General features: G+C 57.1%; 1 protein-coding gene and 1 long non-coding RNA gene across 5 annotated transcripts in view; one reads left to right on the top strand and one right to left on the bottom strand.

Annotated features, from left to right (window-relative positions):
* LOC109256320 (uncharacterized) overlaps positions 1-704 on the bottom strand; it is a 38,616-nt gene extending 37,912 nt beyond the window's left edge. For all 4 annotated transcript variants that reach the window (XR_002075584.2, XR_002075583.2, XR_008424499.1 and 1 more), the window contains exon 1: positions 592-704. This is a non-coding gene — a long non-coding RNA (uncharacterized LOC109256320). The remainder of the gene's footprint in view (positions 1-591) is intronic.
* Positions 705-1,062: 358 nt separating this feature from the next.
* SHE (Src homology 2 domain containing E) lies at positions 1,063-16,134 on the top strand. Its single transcript, XM_019431492.2, has 6 exons — positions 1,063-1,743; positions 3,956-4,082; positions 10,891-11,184; positions 12,044-12,200; positions 12,860-12,979; positions 14,208-16,134. The coding sequence occupies exons 1-6, from the start codon at positions 1,258-1,260 to the stop codon at positions 14,392-14,394; spliced, it is 1,371 nt and encodes a 456-aa protein (XP_019287037.2). The 5' UTR covers positions 1,063-1,257; the 3' UTR covers positions 14,395-16,134.
* Positions 16,135-17,942: the final 1,808 nt, after the last annotated feature.

Here is a 17,942-nt window from a genome sequence, read left to right as displayed (position 1 = left end):
GTGGCTGCGGGGAGGGATCGCTACTGGGCACGAGGTTTCCTTTCGGAACGGTGGAAATGCTCCAAAATTAGATTGTGATGCCTGCACCGAAAATACAATAAATACCTGTTTAGTGTACACGTAAAATGGGTGAATTTTACGGTGCGTAAATCATGTCTCAATAAAGCTATTTTGTAAACAGCCACGACACATTTCCAAGAACGGCTGGTGTCGGCAGGCATGTTTTTGTCACCCATCGCACAGAGCCCCGCACAGAGCCCCGTGGCCCCTCCGCCAGGACTCAGGACGTAGGGCGTCGCCCTCCGCAGCAAGTTTACTTCCAGGCTGGAAGTTTTCCGAATTGCTTCTCAACGGGAGGGGGCTCGCGGGGCCCCCAGTCAGGCGAAGTGCCCCCGGGCGTGCAGACGCCCCACCGCAACTTCCGCAGACGCAGCCAGCGCGAGCAAGCGACTGCCCCGGGGGTGACCGCGCGCGCGCGCCCCGCCACCCCGGAGTGGAAATGGGGGTGCGGCTCGCGCAGCCGCCTCCCAACGCCGCGGGCCCGCCACCCCTCGCCCCGGCGCCTGGGGCCCGGGGACCGCCACGCCGTACCTGCCCGGGCCCCTCGCGTCCACCTGCCGCCGCGACGCCGCGCCCGGGTTGCGCGCTCCGCCCACCTCCCCCCCCCCACGAACCTCCCCTCCCGAATCCCCCCACCCCCGCAGCGGCCGGCGGGGCGGGGCCGGAAGGGAGGGGGTCGGCTCCCGCACCGGGGGGCCCCCACCCCACCCCCACCGTCGACGGCCCACGCGCAGAGCGGCTCGTGGGACCGCGCGGGGGCCGCTCCGCGCGGGTGCGGGGCGTTGCGCGAGCGCGGGGGGCCCCGGGCCGGCACGTGCGCCCCCTCTCCTCCCCCCTCCCTCCTCCCCGCCCCGGGCGCAGGCGCCGACCCCGGCGGATCTGGGCGGGAGGCGCCAGCCGCCGAGGGAGGGGCGCGCCGAGGGTGGGCGGCCTGTCGTCGGTCCCCGGTCGGTCGCGGCGCCGTCCCCTGTCGCCCCGGCGAGCGTGGGCAGGGCTGTCCCGCCGCGGGGGTGGTGGGGAGGGAAGAGCAGGGACGCCCCGCAGGGCCCGGGCCCGGGCCCCCGCCCCGCCCCGCCGGGCTGCGCGCCGGCCGGCTGGGGACGCGGAGCAGCCCCGGGGAATGCGGCGGCCGCGACCCCTGGCGCCCCTCCGCGAGTGCGCCGCGCCCCTCGGCCGCCTGCCCCGCGGGCCCCCCCCATGGCGGCGCGGTGGTTCAAGGAGTTTCCGCTGAACCTGAAGACGGCGTCCGAGCGCGCCCGGCCCGGTGGCGGCGGCGGCCGACTGCGCAAGAACTCGGAGGCGGGCGGCGCCGCGCCGGCCCCCGGCAAGGGCCGCAAGAACTCGGCGGCCGAGCTGGGGAGCGGCCGGGCCGGCGGCGGCGGCGGCGGCGCCCCCAGGGACAGCCGGCCGCCCCGGGACAGCCTGCAGGGCCTGATCCAGGCCGCCGCGGGCAAGGGCCGCAAGAACTCGAGGGCCGCCGAGGACGAGCCGCACCGGGGCGTGGCCAGGAGCGCGGGCTGCAGCACCTACATCAGCAGGCTCATCAAGGTGGACGGGCAGGAGAAGAACGGCGGCGGCGGCGGCAGTAGCCCCAGCTCCAGCGCCTCTTCCTCCGCGTCCTCTTCGCCTGCCTCCCTGGGCCCCGAACCGGACAAAGGCAAGGTCGTGAGGCAGCAAGACACGGTAAGAATGTGGCCTCCCTGGGACCACCTGTTCCTGCAGAAGCGAGACGGCGAAGGGAGCGCGGAGCAGCTGCTGGGCGCGAGGCTCCTCTAGGCCGCGGGGTGGGCGAGGGGGGGGCTCCCCCCGACATCTGGGGACGGTTAAGACACCATTTAAAGTCGTTTCGGCCTTTTTTTCGTCTTGAGAAAATCTTCATTCTCAGGAGAGGGAACTTTGCGGAAATGTGCTCTCCGTTTAATTTTGTTGGCGGTTTGGGAGAGTAACTGAACGACACCTTCCTGCTTTGTTGAATGTGACCCCCTTATAGATGTGCTGTGATTTTAAATCCGGCTAGATGCGTTCAGACGTTTATGGTCTGCACCCCTCAGGTAATGGGTTTCAGAACCTGGGGAACGGGCAGACCGCACGCCCCAGCCCGTCTGCTGGTTTGGAAGTTCCAGGCACAGTTCACCCAGCACCCCAAGATTGCAGCCCTTTCATTCATTCCGTGAACGTGTGATGTGCAGCCGGGCATAGGATGAGGGGCGCAGGGCTCCAGGAGCTGCGGAGGGTAGAGTGGGACCCGGAAACGCCCGAGAGGAAATCACAGCCTGGGAGGGAAGCCTTCTCGGACCCCCCCCCCCCCCCCCAGGGCTTCTGGGTGCTGACCCTTGAGAGGCGCTTAACGGAGAGGAGCGGGACCCTGTGAGGAGACCCCCTCCATTCTTACAGCGATGAGTTGGGGTTTTGTTTGCTTGTTTTTTAAACCCACCCTTCTGTGTGGAAAGGAAGAGAAGAGCTCAGCCCCCAGCCCAGGATGTCACTTCCTGTCATGGGGACTTGAACTTTCTCTTGCCGCCTGCCTGGCCGCAGTCAGGAGCCCGGAGCCCATGGCGTGCGTCTGCTCCGGGCACTCTGTTCATCCCTCCACTCATTCTTCCCGCAAACACTCACAGCCTGCCTCTGTGGCGCCGGGCACGGGGGTGGGGACCAGGTGGAAAGATGACCAAGGACCCAGCTGTTAGCCAGTGGTGCCCCTGACCGTTGGACTTGATGGGAAGCACCTTGCGTCCCAGAGCCGAGGGCCGAGGGCTGAGTCGTCTGTGTTCCTGGGAATGTGGCTCATGGCGGGCAGTGAGAGGACGGAGATGGGGGTGGGTGCGAGGGCCTCACTTCTGGATGCCCCATGTTTCTCAGGCCACCTCCTCCAGGCAGGCGGCCCCCGCCCTCCTCGTCTCTCCCCGTTGGTGTCACTTTCCCTGCCGGCCCAAGCGATTCCCTGCCTCGAGTTCTGATGCGATCAGAGACCGTAGCAGGTCTGGGGCCTTCCCTTAGTTTGGATTCACCTTTCTTTGCCTTTTGGTTCTTATTCCTCTCTTTCTCTTCCGCTGGAGCAGGTAGTTTACACGGTCCCAGCTGTTTACTCTGGAGCCACACTGACAATAGGGCAGGGACTGTGCTTTTTGTCCCCCACACTCTCCCCGCAAAACTGTTCCCCCCTGAGAAGAGCCTGTCAGGCTCCGGTCCCCAAACCTCCCGCGTGGTCCCCGAACCTCCCGCGTCGTCAGCCAGCAACTGCAGCCTGGAACCCATCACACACGCCACCTCTCCGGGCACCTTTCTGGTTTTGGAAGATTAGATGTTTTTGTGCCAAGTACGGACCAGAACTCTGTCGCTTGGGGAGACCTGTGTGCCTGTGAGTTATGGAACCTAGACCTCCCCAGTGCTGTTCAGTTCTGACTGCGTCTCAGACTTCTGAAGCCTTCTCTTCGGAGGTTCCAGATCGCTGAAGGACGAGACCCAGGCTTGGTTCCACTTGGCTCCGTCACAGCGCCTCACCGGTGCCGGTGGACGCTCAGTGCTCACTGGGCGACTGGCTGACTTTCGCCTGTGTCGCTCACCAGATTGGCATTAAGGACCAAAGTCGGAGGGAAGGTGCTAGACCAGTCCAACAGTCACCTCTGTCTTCCACCAGCAAATGCGTTACCGCCTGGGGAGACGACAGACCTGAAGACGAGCTTGGGGTCGAGCAAGGTTTGGGTGACTTGTTGCCGGTCAGTCTTGCCACCGGCAGATCACATGGTTGTCCACCTGTGACACGATCCAGCACGACCAGATCCATTCGGAACTGGCTGGGGATCTTTTTGGCTCTGCAGATTTTCAGTAGGTTTTGATCCCATGGCCGCCTGGTGTGTGATCACCCCCGGCAGCTCTCCTCTCTGGTTCTTTTAAGGTCATCATTTTAGAAGACTACGCCGATCCTTACGATGCCACGCGGACAAAAGGTCAGAGGGACGCAGAGAGAGTGGGAGAGAATGACGGGTACATGGAGCCCTATGACGCGCAGCAGATGATAACAGGTTTGTGGGCAGAGCGCCGGGCGGGTGAGAGGCGCTAACCTGTGCTTGGGGGACAGGTGACGCGGTTCCCTCGGGTCTGTTGACCAGGAAAACAGAAGTCGGAAACAAAAGCAAGCTCAAAATACCTAGTTAACTATCTTTACGGTTTCGTATCTTTCGGCTTCAGGGTCTGCAGAGTCTTTAACATCTTTCGAATTCTGTGCAGAGTGACACTTGTGAGTTTGCAGATGTGCTCAGGTCGTGACCTTCAGGGTTGAGGTGGTTGACACGCATTTCTTGGCCGCTTTGACGCTCGTGAGGGGGGTCGGGGATCTCTCCCAGGGACTGAAACACACCTCGAGGATTTCACGTTGTCAGAAAGCACGGACGTGACACGGTCCCCTGCGTCACGGCAGAAGGTTGATCTCTCGACAAGCTCTGCAGCGTGGGAGCAAAAAATTAACCGCCAGTCACTGTTGTGAGCCAGGCCGTGTGGCTCAGACCTCCCGAAACCACAGTCCGCTGTTCCCGTGACGTCGCGGGCAGAGCTAACGTGTGAGCTAAGCAGTCCCTGTGGTCTCCAGCGCCCAACTTTGCCCTTTTATTCACGGTTGTCTCAATTTCCTGTAAGTGATACTTAAAAATAATATGAGCTAGTTGTTTAGATTTATTTGTGAAACTTAGAGTAAAAGAACTTATTCGCTGTTTTCCCCTAAATGCTCTTTAATCCGTAAGGAAAAACGTGTTTCTAAGGGCTGACCCCAGGCACCCTTGTTTGGGGGTTTCGTGCCTGGGGAGGGACGCGTGGGCCACACGCAGAGCCTGTGGCTCCCGTTTCGGGACAGATTGGGAAGCCGGCAGCCCAGGCGCGGAGCCACGGCCCGGAGGGGGGAGCACAGGGAAGCCGGCGCCCTGGACGGGTCAAGACAGGCTTCGGGATGAAAATGAGCTACAGCAGGAAAGGGGGGCCGCGTCCTGTTTGCCTGCTTACAGAGATAAGGCTGCGCTTTGGGGAGGGTGTACCCTGGCCGGGCTGCGACCCCGAAGGTCACTGGACTGTGACCTCTAATGAAATCTGTGAATGAAAGGAAGTGAAAATGAACTTAGTCAGAATTTTAAAAAATATCAGAGGCTTGAAAGGAATAGAGGAAAAGATTTACATAAAATTGAGGGAAAAGATTTTTTTTTAAGGCTTAATTTTGATTTCTTTCTTTTGTCTTTTTGGTTTTTATTCGTTTCTTTCTCTTTAACCAGAATAGTTTATCTGTACTGTCCCCAGTCGGTATTTGTGGAGCCACACTAATGATAGGAAAATGCCATGAACCCCACAGGACTGTGCTCAGAGACCCCAGCCCTTTCCCCTTTTACAGAACCAGGGATTCTGACTTTGTAAGAGACAGCAGAAATTAGCTCCTAGATCTCCTCCGGGTCGGGTGGTCAGCTTCCCACACCACGTGGCCTCGGGACGCGTTTGAAATGATGTAGGAAAAGCACTTTAAATTTTACACATAATTGGGCCACCTGGGTGGCTCAGTCGGTTAAGCGTCTGACTTCAGCTCGGGTCATGATCTTGCAGTTCGTGGGTTCGAGCCCCGTGTCGGGCTCTGTGCTGACAGCTGGGAGCCTGGAGCCCGCTTCGGATTCTGTGTCTCCCTCTCTCTCTGCCCCTCCCGTGCTTGTTCTCTGTGTCTCTCTCCTTCAAAGATAAATAAACATTAATTGTTTTTTAAATCTTACTCATAAGTGAGGCACCTTTCCGCTCAGGCTCATAAAGAAGGTTGTATGGAAAAATCAGAATTGTCCAACGTGACATAAATGTAATAATAATAGCTAACATTTAATATTCAAGTATCTGTTAAGTGCCAGGCTCTGTTTTACAGTTTATGTGAGTACGTTTATTTAGTACAAGATTAATGTATCCAATTGGAGAATAAATTCAAATTTACTAAACATTTAGATTACTAACTGTTCAATATTAATAGCTTATTTTGTCTTAAGAAAATCCATGAATTTTAAAACCTCATTTAAAACATGTATCAAAACACCTTCTCAGTCAGTACAGAAAATATACCTCTAATTCTACCCGTGGGCTCCACAGCTGGACAGAATAACAGGAAGTGAGTTTATCGGAAGCTGGAAATAAAAGATTTGCTGCTGGTTTTTGTTTTTTTTTAAACCTTCTGCCTTTTTGTTCAGTTTGGTCCTTATGTGCTTGGTTGTCCTGTGCAATCTCAGAAACGGCTCCTTTTTCTTGAAAAACGTTAGAGAATTTTCTTTAGTTTCACATTTTCAGGAGATGGTGAGGACACCAGCCCCTGTCCTTGCTGTCCTGTGAGATGGCGGGACCGCGCCCGCCCGGCGTTAACGCCCTTTGAGATGTCAGCACCTCCAGCAAGTGCTTCTCAGGCAAGTACTCGAGCCTGGCCCCGTGCTGGGCTCCGGGCTTACCAGAAACAAGACCGCGTGACCCATGTCCTTATGGACCGACCTCGCCTCCCAAGAGGCAGACAGACCCGACACCAGCAGACAAGAAAACGTGTCATTGAACGTAAGTGAAGTTTATAAATAAATCCTCCCTTAGACGTACCCAAGGATTGTTCAAAAAAATAAGATTACGAACGGTGGTATCGGTGTCAGTCTCTCCGTCGTTCGGCTAAGGTGACAGCAACATTTTAGCTACATAATTGGCAGAAATATTCTAGCTGATTTAGCACGATGCGTTCAGGTTGCCAAGTGGAACCTTTAGCCCAGGAAGGGTGTTCACCCCCGAGACCATCCGCGTTCCGTGTGGGAACTGCTTCCGGTGGTGGTGCTCTGGTGCCCGGCCCACCAGTTCCCTGGCCAACCCCGCAGCCCGTGCAGTGGTGTTGGAAGTCTGGCCGGCAGTGAGGACACGAGACTTTGGAACCATTCAGCAACGTGTCTGCGTGGCCCGGCTGGAGAGTGGAGGCACCAGGCTGTTCACCTGCACTGGTCAATACCTGTCTGCCTGTCTAAGTTCTATGCTCACTGTGGGGCTTGAACTCACGACCCCAAGATCAAAAGTCACTCACTCCACCAACTGAGCCAGCCAGGGGCCCCTGAATAGTCAAATCTGAAGGAGAGCCTCATTGTCGGGGTGTCCGTTAAACCCTCTATGGAGGGGTGCCTGGGTGGCTCAGTCGGTTGAGTGTCCACCTTCGGCTCGGGTCATGATCTCACGGTTTGTGAGTTCGAGCCCCGGGTTGGGCTCTGTGCTGACAGCTCAGAGCCTGGAGCCTGCTTCGGATTCTGTGTCTCCCTCTCTCTCTGCCCCTCCTCTGCTCGTGCTCTCTCTCTCTTTCTTTTTTTCTGTGTCTCTCAAACATGAATAAACATTTTTAAAAATCCATTCTGGAAAAAAACAAAAATAGAAGACTTTGATTTATCCAATTTGCCTATACTTTACTTGTGAAACCTAAATTTCAGGGTTCCTCAATTATATGTGCTTTTGTTCAGGTACTTAGACTTATTTGATAGGGAAATATTCAAATCATTTTATTTTTTTAACTTAAGTTTTTAAGTGTTTTATTTCCATGTTCCTTACTTTATTATTATTTTTTTTGCATTTTTATTTTTACTTAGTTTTTCTTTTTTTTTTTTGAGAGACAGAGCGTGAGCGGGGGAGGGGCAAGGAGAGAGGGAGACACAGAATCCGAAGCAGGCTCCAGGCTCTGAGCTGTCAGCACGGAGCTTGATGTGGGGCTCAGACTCATGGACCACGAAATCATGTCCTGAGCCGAAGTCGGACATTTAACTGACTGAGCCCCCAGGTGCCCGTAAAATATTCAAATCATTTTAAACCAAAAGCTTGAGCACTAATAAAACCTGTGCCTAAAAACATCTTTGAGGGGAAAACAGTTTGTAAGCGTATTTGAAAGCATTGGGAGATGGGTTGGGGGACAGGTGCGTTACAGAAATGTCGTGAACATTCTACATCAAATCTTTGGGGCACAGAGTGAGCATGCAGTGCCCAGGTCCACTGAGGCCACGCGGCCTCGTCTACGTCCCTGCGAGAAGGGGCTGACCTGTGTGTCGCCGCTCACCGGGCCTCACGGACGTGCTGCTGTAACGCGCCTAGTGCGCGCACGTCCAGTAAATTCGGCCGTTATTTAGACACTCTGGAGAGAGAGTTGCGTCTTCACAGGGAGTTCTGGACCCGCGTAGCGGACTGTTCACCGCCAGTTGCACTGCACTTAGTGAAGGAAAGTCCTGGTCCTGAGCTGTTGAGCCAGGGCGGGCAGCCTGGAGGGTGGGGTGTATCTGCAGGCCCCGAGGTCTGTTGTCCGAGGTAAAGGCCTCTATCAGCAGGGCCGGGGCGTAGCTTCCTCTCGCCGTTTCCTCCTTCTCAGGCCCGTTTCCTCCCGGAGCCAGCCCTGCACGTCAGGGCTGTTCTCCAGCGGGAAGGTCGGGCCGCTGGGTGATTGTTTCTGTTTCTATGGCGCCTCAGGCTGGGGGCAGCAGGTGCCGGAATGGAGTGCAGGGCGACTCCCTCGCAGGGCCACCGCTCAGGCCCTCGTTTCCCCTAATTAAATGGTGCTTCTCGGATCTCCCCGCCCCCCGGGCCACCCTGGAAGGAGCGCTTCCCAGGCCCCGGCCTCACTCGAGACCCTAATCATTGACATCATTTCAGCACAGGCACTGAGATTTCCTTGTGGGCAGGGCTGAGCTGAGGCGCGGACCTGGGGCAGGGTCACCGTCTAAACTGACGGTAAGCCTGGGGTTTGGTCAGAAACTTACAGTTTCTAGGTTCACGCTTTGAATTCCGTCGGGCCTTCTCTTTCCTTCTTCTTAGCTCTATAGAAACATTGTTTTAAAAAAATTCCAGCCCGATCGTCACTGAACCAGGAACGGAGTGGCGATGTTGTTCCCCATAATTTCATCTAGAGTAGTGAAAAAGGCACAGTATTGAAGGTCGAGAGGCTTGGATGGAGACGCACCTGCGCCAGCGCCCGTCCCGGCCCCGGAGCCGGAGCCTGCTCGCTCGGACACGGAGGGCTTGGCTCCAGGAGAACCCCAGGACGGGGACAGGCAGGAGGCGCTCGGACGGGGGGCACGGGGACCGGAGGCGGCTCCGTGCTCCTCAGGCTCAGCCTCCCCTGAGAACCCCCACACCCCAGACCCATTACGCCCGGACCCCCGCAGGCGGGGCTGGAGCCGGCTGCGGCCGGGCCCTGGGAACCGACACCGTGCTTCTGAACTTAGCGTCCTGACCGTCACTCGCGCTTCAAAGTTTCATTTGTTGCTCTCGCTGTGATGCGAGCCTCTCCTTCAGTGACTCTTCTCCGAGTGTCGCCGTGCCCGCGTTAGTTGTGGTCGTCCGACCCTCCCGGTTACCTGGCCCTTCTCCGCCCCTGTGGGCACGCCGGGGGGGGGGGGGGGGGCGGGGGCGCCGCCCCCACCCACCCTGAGCTGGGAGCCCCGGCTCTGCCCTTGACCCTGTCCTTCTCTCTGGGGTTCCCACGGCACTAACAGCCTTCGTGCGTGTGAGCGTGCACCTGTGACTCGGAAGGGAGGCGGGCAGGAGAGAGGAGGGGACTGTGGGTAAGGTTTCCGCACGTGAGGGGTCGTGGCCGAGCAGCTGGCCCTTTGTACGCAGACCGTCGAGAGCCCCGAGCGGGCTCAGGCGGGGTGAGGTGCGCGCACTTGGAAAGCCTCCTGGTGGCGTCCCGGCGGGCGTTCGGAGCGGCCGCAACATGGTGCGTCCACGTCACCGGCTCGGGCCGCCCAGACGCCGCCTGCCGAGGCCTCTGGACCTCGAGCCGGTCGGTCCCAGACGCTCCTGGCTCCTTCCCACGTGGCTCGTAGCTTCTGCTCGCTTTTTGCATCCTTAGCTTCCAGTGGAACGTGAACGTAATGGTTATCACCTGCTAAGAAAACGTAAGCTGAATCGCATCCAGAACGACCTGAACTGTGTATCCGAAAACTTGTGCGTTTGGAGCCCAGGGTGCCCACTGTCCAGCCCCCCACCGTCTCCCCTCTCCCGCCTCTGTCCTTTGAACTTCCCTGTCAAGTCCGCGCTACGGGAACAGGCCCTCTGCGGTCCCCACCTCCCCGTCTCCCCTCAGGCAGCTTCCTCCCTTGGGCGTGACCTCCTCTGTCAGGGTGAACCCATCTTCCACGGGGAGTGTGTCCACGTGCAGTGGCTGAGAGCACGGCTTCCAGAGCCCAGCTTCCCGCTTGTGTGTCCAGCGCGTCCCGGCTTTGCCACGTGCTGCTGAGGACGATTGCCTTGAGCTTTGTGGCGAGCTTTCCCTTCTGTAACATCAGGAAACCATAGTACCCGTCTCATAGGGCTGTTGTGAAAGCCACAGGGTGCACCGTCCGTGATGTTAGCGGTCGTTTTTACTTACTAGCCCGCCACATACTGTTTGTGAACGTGTCTAGCTTCCTCAGTATTTTGAAACCGCCTAGAAGTCAGGAACTCTGTCCTGTGCACCTAACTGTCTTCCCTCAGTGTGTGTGGCCCAGTGCAGAGTGTAACGGCCCGTCGACTTTTATTAAAATACTGTGGTCTCAGCCCTCCACGAAGGTGGACCCTGGGCTGTGGGGCAGGTCTCCTGTGGCCATTTCTCCTTCCACAGGCTGCACGTGGCCCCGAGACGCCTGTCCTCAGGTGATGCCTGGTTGTCGGGCCGGACGGCGTGCCCGCCCAGGTGCCCGGAGAGGAGCCGTAGGTCCTTGCGCGGACAGGCGGCCCCTTCGCATCTGGGCCGGGAAGCAGTGTGGCTGTTCTCTGCCGCCTTCCCCGGACAGCAGGAGGCTTCCGTGGCACCCCGCCGTCGAGGTCTTACGTACGGGTGTTTTCCAGAAATCCGACGCCGAGGTTCCAAGGATCCCTTGGTGAAGGCCCTTCAGCTGCTGGACGGTCCCTGCGAGGCGGGCGACACCGGCACGAAATCGGAGACGTCAGCCAAGAGACGGAGCTCCAAGGACCTCCTGGGGAAGCCCCCCCAGCTGTACGACACGCCTTACGAGCCCACGGACGGCGGCTCCAGGACAGAGGAGCGGAGGACACGACTGCCCGCGGGGGACGAGAGGCCAGCGGCCGAGTACGAGCAGCCCTGGGAGTGGAAGAAGGAGCAGATCGCCAGGGCCCTGTCAGGTGAGGGCTGCCCCCAGGCGCCGGGAACATCTCGTGTGGCTGGAAGGCCACGCGAGGCTGAGCCCTGGAGGCCTGAGACTCTGGGCGCCGAGTGCCTTCAGTGGCTTGAGACGCCCGCGTGGCCACTGCTCTGTCCCCACACGTCTCAAGCTGTCAGGTCGGGAGCGGGTCCTACCGGCTCCTGCTCGGGGCTGCCCCTCACGCCTGGTGAAAGTCCCGCTGAGGAAACGGCAGCACTGGGTGCGGTGCGTTGCAGGGGCCCCTCCTTGAGGCGCGAGTGTGCAGAATCGCTTAGGAGACGCGTGCGATGGGGCTCGGTGTGAAAGGTGGTCTCCCTCTGTTTGGCCGACAGCCTCTCTTTCCTTGGATTGGGAAAAGTCAGGGATGTCTTTTTCCCTCCACCAGCGAAGCCAGGCTGGTGGTGCCGGGGTGGTCCACACACAGGCTCAGTGGAGTTCGGTTTCCGTCCTGTTTTCCGCCGACCCCGTGGCCACCTGCTGTGCCGCGTGTCGCTCGTTGGTGTCTCTGCTCCGTGCGGCCTCGGTGGTGTAGCGTCCAAGGCACCGTTCGTAGTTTCTGTTTCCAGGTCGATCTGTTATTTCACAGTAAAAGCGGCTTATTTGGTTTCCTAGAATGATACGCTCTCATCTCTTATTCTAAATTTACTAAAAGTTTTTAGAAGTACACGCTAGGCGCACTCTGGAGGCCCCCGGGACGCACCCCACCCTGGGTGGTCGGCACGCGTCAGCCCTGGCGCAGGGGGCTTCCTTCCCGAGGCGAGGCCGGCAGGGAGGCTGCCGCTTTGGCATCCGCCCCGGCCACCCCTGTGGCCTCCGTGTTAAACGAGCCTTCTTTCCAGTTCAGTTTGAAGGCTCTGAGCGACCTTCCGTCAAGGAGGACGCGGTGAGGCCGCACCCCCGTCAGAAGAGCTGGACCCTGAAGGTCTTGAAGCCGGCCGCCTCCGAGCATGGCGAGGGCGAGAAGGTGGACCCGGCCCTGCCGCTGGGGAAGCAGCCGTGAGTCTCTTCGGGGACGAAGGGTGGCCGGAGCTTTTGCGGGCGGGGGGGGGCACTTTGCACGATGAGTTTTGCTCGTGAATACTTGGTGGGTGGGGCTTAACAAACACCTGTTTTCAAAGCCTGTTGCATTTGTGCAGAGCGGAAAGGGCACCGCATCCCGGAGCCGGACTTCAAATTTCGTCCACCCGTGTGGACTGAAAACTCTTCGGTGACACCAGCCCCGTTAACTCCCTCTCATGCCTGATCCGTTTTGTGATCCACGTTGACCCAAATCTGTGTCCCGTCTCTTCTGAGCGTGAGGCAGAATCTAGTCCAGGCTATGCAGCTCCCACCAGAAGTGCATTACAAAGGATATGTTTTGGGGGCGCCTGGGGGGCTCAGTGGGTTCAGCGTCCGGCTTCGGCTCAGGTCATGATCTCGCGGTCCGTGAGCTCGAGCCCCGCATCGGGCTCTGTGCCGACAGCTCGGAGCCCGGAGCCTGCTTCGGCTTCTGTGTCTCCCTCTCTCTCTGCCCCTCTCCCGCCCTCCCTCCGGGTCTCTCTCTCTCTCTCTCTCAAAAGTAAATAAAAACATTAAAAGAAAGTTTTAAATGATACTATTTTATGGAGCGAGGCCCCGTCTGGATTTGTTCTCTGATGTTGGTGCCCCCTTTACAGTTGGTACCATGGCGCCATCACCCGTGCGGAGGCCGAGAGCCGGCTGCAGCCCTGCAGGGAAGCTGCCTACCTGGTCCGCAGCAGCGAGTCCGGGACCAGCCGGTACACCATCGCACTGAAGTGAGTACCGAGGCCGCGAGCGCTCTGCTCGGGAGGCGGGCGGTGCGCCCCGCGGCCCTGTCCTGTCGCGGGCAGGTGGCTTCTTCAAAGAGGTACAATTTGAAGGCGGGGCGCAGGGGTGCGCCGGCTCGGACGACAGGGTGTGAGGGCTGGGGCTGGCACGCGGGGCTGGGATGGGGTAGATGCGCCGGCATCCCCGGGGACAGCGAGCGCCTCTGCTCTCACCCGTCGGTCGGTGTCCGCCTCGGCCTACCGGATCCAACGAGGCCCCCCCTGTGGGTCCAGCAGAGAGAGAATCCCCGACAAGAAGAGGAACTTCCAGTGGGACGGTTCAGTTGTTTTATTTCCTAGTGTTTGAGACTTCAGTACATCAGGTCCCTTGATGTCAAAATGCCAATTGCACTTGGACACCAGCTTCTCGTGGGGAAGAGGGAGACGCTGGCCGGGTGTGTGTCCCCCCCCCCCGTAACCGAGCGCTCGCTCTGGCCCAGCGGAGCTCCTGTCATGGAAATTCTCGCGGCTGCGGGCCCAGTGCTAGAGGATCATTGTCAGAGTCCCTAACAGCATTTCCTTCCTGAGGAAGCGGAGCCCCTGAAACAATCAGGCTGGAGGGAGAGAGGCTGGGCTGGTCGGGCGACGCGGCCCGGAGCGGGCCGGCCGGCAGACACACAATGGCAGGAACAGCGCCACTGCGTTCCTGACGCGGGGCTCGTGCACACATCTCAGCCTGGGTGCCGGCTGTCATCCTGTTCAACCAGGGACAGTCTACCCAGTTTGGGGGGGTGGGAGGGAAGGAAGGAGGAAACTGGGTTTTTCTCCTTCTTAACCTACTCTGTGGGAAGAAAGGAAAGGACCTCCCGTCCTTGCCCCGTGACGAGGAGGGGGCTTAAGGGGGATTTAAACCTCACCTCAGCGGTCTCCTGCTTGGGCTTAAGCACTAGCCTGGCAATTTGGGGACTGGGCTTTTCCCCCCCTTTTGTCTTTTTGGTCCAGTCCCTGATGACCTGTGTGTTACGGACAAACAGCCCAAGTCTGACCCACCTTCGGCCGAGGCCTCGAAGCCTCCCGGGGCCCCTGGCGAGTGGGATACGTCTCTGTTCGCGTTTGTAACGGTTCCGGGCACGAGCGAGAGCGCATCTGCCTGTGACTCCGGCCGGGATTGTTGTCCGTGGGGGACGACCCCCCGCTCGCTCGGTCCCATCTCCTCCTCGATTCTGTCTCGTTTCAGGACTAGCCAAGGGTGTGTGCACATCATAGTGGCCCAGACCAAAGACAGCAAGTACACGCTGGACCAGACGAGCGCGGTCTTTGGCAGCATCCCCGAAGTGGTGCATCACTACTCCAGCGAGAAGTTGCCTTTCAAGGGGGCGGAACACATGACCTTGCTGCACCCCGTGCACAGCAAGCTGCACTAAGGTCCGGCCAGCAGAGCGCCGGCCAGGCCCCTCCTCCCGCGACGTCGGCGCCCAACCAGCATCCCGGGGGGGCGAGGCGGGGACCGCGCCCCGGGACTTGGCGCGAAGTGAGTCTCCGTCCAGGAGGCAGAACCTGGGGTCCTAAATCCATTCCGCGACACTCGGTCGCTGACCTGTTGCTTTTCCACAACGAGAAATCACGATTTACCGGTTGCCTCCGCTCTCTGGGGTAGGTGTTCTGTTCTGGGGAGGGGAGACTCTCAGGAAAGGTGAGTCAGGAGGCCAGGAATGTTGTTTTCCAAACACGTGCTAGTTGTCACGCGGCGAACCTGGTCTCTAAACAAACCAACAAAAATGCAACTGGCATCAATGCGAGGCAATAAAAATGGTCACGTGGGCCCCGGGAGCGCAGGTTACGGACCCCTTTTTGGGGAAACGGACGAAGAGTGGAAGATGAGCGAACAGCAGGTGATCTGGAGAAAGCCGTGGAGTCCATGAAGATTCACAAGTCTGACAAGATTATTTTGTTGCTCAGCCTTCTAAGAAAGGTGTGTTTTCTCAATCTCTGGGGACTTTTTTATCATTATTCATAGAAGCATAAAGAGGCAGGAAGACGCCCTGACTTAAGAATCAGCAGGATAAATTAAGCCTTGGCGTCGTTTTAATTCGGAATTCTAGAATGAGATACGCAACAAGTCTGAAAATTTGAAAAGCTCAGCAGCCTCGAGCTGGATGGTTTTCGCTGGATGGTTTTGCAGAACACTAGTACCTTTGTTCCATCCTTGGGCATTTTGGCTGTCGGGGCTGGTTTTTAATATTTGCTCCCTAGTTTGATTTGCTTTGTGTTTGGGAGTAAATGTTAAGTATACGCATATATGTACCTCTCTCCGTCCGTCCCTAGGATGTGACTGCCCGTGCTCCCCTCCGAAACGTGCAGTGTCTCCTGGGCTGTGCAGAGCAGGCCAGCTCCCGGCATAAAGATATTTCTAAAGAGACCAAGGTTTCCCTATTAAGATATTAAATTAATATTCCTAGTCTGCTTACCTTCATGGTTTATTGGGAACTTACATTGACCATTGACTTACTGTGAAAAAATTATGTAAAAAACCACGAGAATGGCTTCCTGTGAGGAGACCCCGGGGACGGCCAGCGGTTAGAGCCGAGCAGACGCTTCTGTGTTCCGGGTCTGCCGCGTGGACCTCAGAACTGGCCCGCGTACACGTGCACCGTCATCCACGAAAAGCTCATTTTTGTGGCTCCTTTTAAATACACGGAAGAAGTTGATTCGGTTAATTTTTAGGAAAGCATGTCTTTCTGGTTAGTAGTTCTCATTCTGTCACGATTTAGAGGTTAGTAAATCCTTGCTTCTTCATTCAGTTGAGGTTGTCGCCAACGGGTTGCGTGATCTTGGATTTAAAAACTTGAGAGGAACCTTTTCTTACCGAATCTCAATGATTTTATTAATAAGAGTCTCCTGTGTTTTAAATACTGACAGAATGTTTTCAGTGTGTATCCGTCCGTGTGTGACATCTTTGGCACAAGATTTTTTTTCTTACCTTTACCATCTACCGTTCCAATTCCAAATCAGCAAATATTTATTATCTTCCATATGCAAATCACTTATTAAACTTATTTTTAGTTCAACATTCTAAAAGTGAAACCGTATTTTCTACTTAGACTTATTCTACAGAACACAGCGGTTATCCTAATTGTAATAAATGCTAAAAGCTTTGTACAGTTTTTCCTTGTGCACTAAATGGTTTCTGTCGCCCCCGCCCCCCAACTGAGGAGCGTGCAGCGAAATGACATTTCGACAGCAAACCCGATGTGTTACGTGTTCATTAAGCTTCGATCACACGCTCAGTATTGTGCTTTCTCTGCAGTCATGACTCGTGACCTCCTTCATGCGCCTGGAGGTGGACGTGTGGGCTTGTAAATGGTCCAGCTCCCTCAAACCAGACGCGAGGTTGCAACCAGAAGAGGTTGTAACCGGAAGGGACGGAGTAAGTCAGGAGGGGGCTCGCCTGCTGTGCTCTTCCCCGCAGAGGAAAGCCAGGGGCTTCCCGGCTTCAGGTGCCCTGGAATCACTTCGGCCCAGCAGGTGTCACTAGAGGCTTCCTGGGGTTGGGGGCGCGGCTCCCGGGCCAGCTGATCCCAAACCCTGTGACGCGTTTCCACTCTGGGCTCCGAGTGCTTGGGTTTTTTGTCATCTTGTCTTGATGCAAGTATTTGGCCATAGTCTTCATCCTTGTGCGTTACCCCGGTCTCCCAGGGTATTTTCCGATTCCTCCTAAAGAGGATCACGTCCTCTAGCAAATCTGTGCTCCCTGGCCTTGAATATGCCATCCTCGGGCTTCGTCCGTCTGTGACCCTTCTCCATCACCGGCCCGTTTAAAAAATGATGAATTCAGTAACTTCATTTCCAGCCTATAGGACATTTCTTTTTACTTTGCTACCATAGCTGTTTCTCTCAGGATGGATTTCAACCAGTGGAGTTGCAGATCTTCAATAACTAGGAGTAGAATAACGGAGCGTTACCATGTGTCCAAAAAGGAGAGTATTGATATGCCGCCTCTATTGGGGAGAGAAGTGTCCTTTTAAGTTTTCCAAAGTACTGTCTTCTTACGTGTTTAAAAAAAGAGCCTTTATTCTTTGCTGACTCGTCCGTCATTTATTGGCCTCTGCCGGAGGCTGGGGCCGCGAGTAGAAGTTGGAACGGGTGGGGAAATAGTTCTGATCGTTGCAGGGATTATTTGGCCGTAATATTACTCCGTTAATGGCCATTGTTAGTAGACCACACTTGATTCCGAAGAACTGAGCATCTGAGATAGTCTTTAGTTGCTTTTTGAACAAGGGCAGCCTTTCTGTTCTATTAAAATGCCCTTTTTCAGTCGGAGGTCCGTGCCTCCTGTTTCCTTCCGTTTAGGGGAGAAGGCAGACTCCCTTGTCCGCCACGCGCACCAGTTCGCGACACGTCCTTGGCGCCTGCCTCACAGACTTCTCTCCGTCGTTAGTTGTCTGCCCGCCGTTTTCCGTAAGCAGCACTGTTCTCTGGCTTCTGTGCCGGCCGCCCGATGACCGTGCGTCCAGGTGGCGCGTGCCCGCCGCCTAGCGGAGGGAGAGCGAACTGCAGGCGGCCCTGCGGCCCGATGGCGCGCCTCGCTTGCCATCTGGAAACGTGGCCTTTCCTGCCGCCTCGGTGGTCTGCGGACTGTGACTGGATAACGTCGTCTAGAACCTGAGCTGTGTTTTCATGAAGCTGCAGGCGGGCATCTCATTGGTCGAGTCCTTGACCGTCCGGCTACCTTGTTGGCGGGCTTTACCGTTTTCCCACAACTAACACGTACGTTTAGCTTTTGAAAATGCTGTTGGGACGTGTGTGACCCCAGCACCCACGTGTGGCACTTGAGTCATTTATGCCCGAGACATTGTATAAAATTCCAGCCCTCCTGAAGGTTTTACTCTCGGGTGCCGCTTCAAATAAACACCGTTCCAAGGAAACTAGTGTTTTTGCTCTCGGGTTAGTTTTGAGAATCCCGCCCTTTGTA

The sequence above is a fragment of the Panthera pardus genome, unplaced genomic scaffold, assembly GCF_024362965.1.
Source record: "Panthera pardus isolate Hobbes unplaced genomic scaffold, ASM2436296v1 HiC_scaffold_21, whole genome shotgun sequence".
Classification (NCBI taxonomy): domain Eukaryota; kingdom Metazoa; phylum Chordata; class Mammalia; order Carnivora; family Felidae; genus Panthera; species Panthera pardus.
This window is presented reverse-complemented; position numbering and strand designations above follow the sequence as displayed.

Bases quoted from the DNA above. Each gene is read 5' to 3' on its own strand.
- SHE (XM_019431492.2), top strand. From the start codon at position 1,258: ATGGCGGCGCGGTGGTTCAAGGAGTTTCCGCTGAACCTGAAGACGGCG. The intron at 1,744-3,955 runs GTAAGAATGTGG...GGTTCTTTTAAG, and splicing joins TCGTGAGGCAGCAAGACACG to GTCATCATTTTAGAAGACTA. The intron at 12,201-12,859 runs GTGAGTCTCTTC...CCCCCTTTACAG, and splicing joins CTGCCGCTGGGGAAGCAGCC to TTGGTACCATGGCGCCATCA.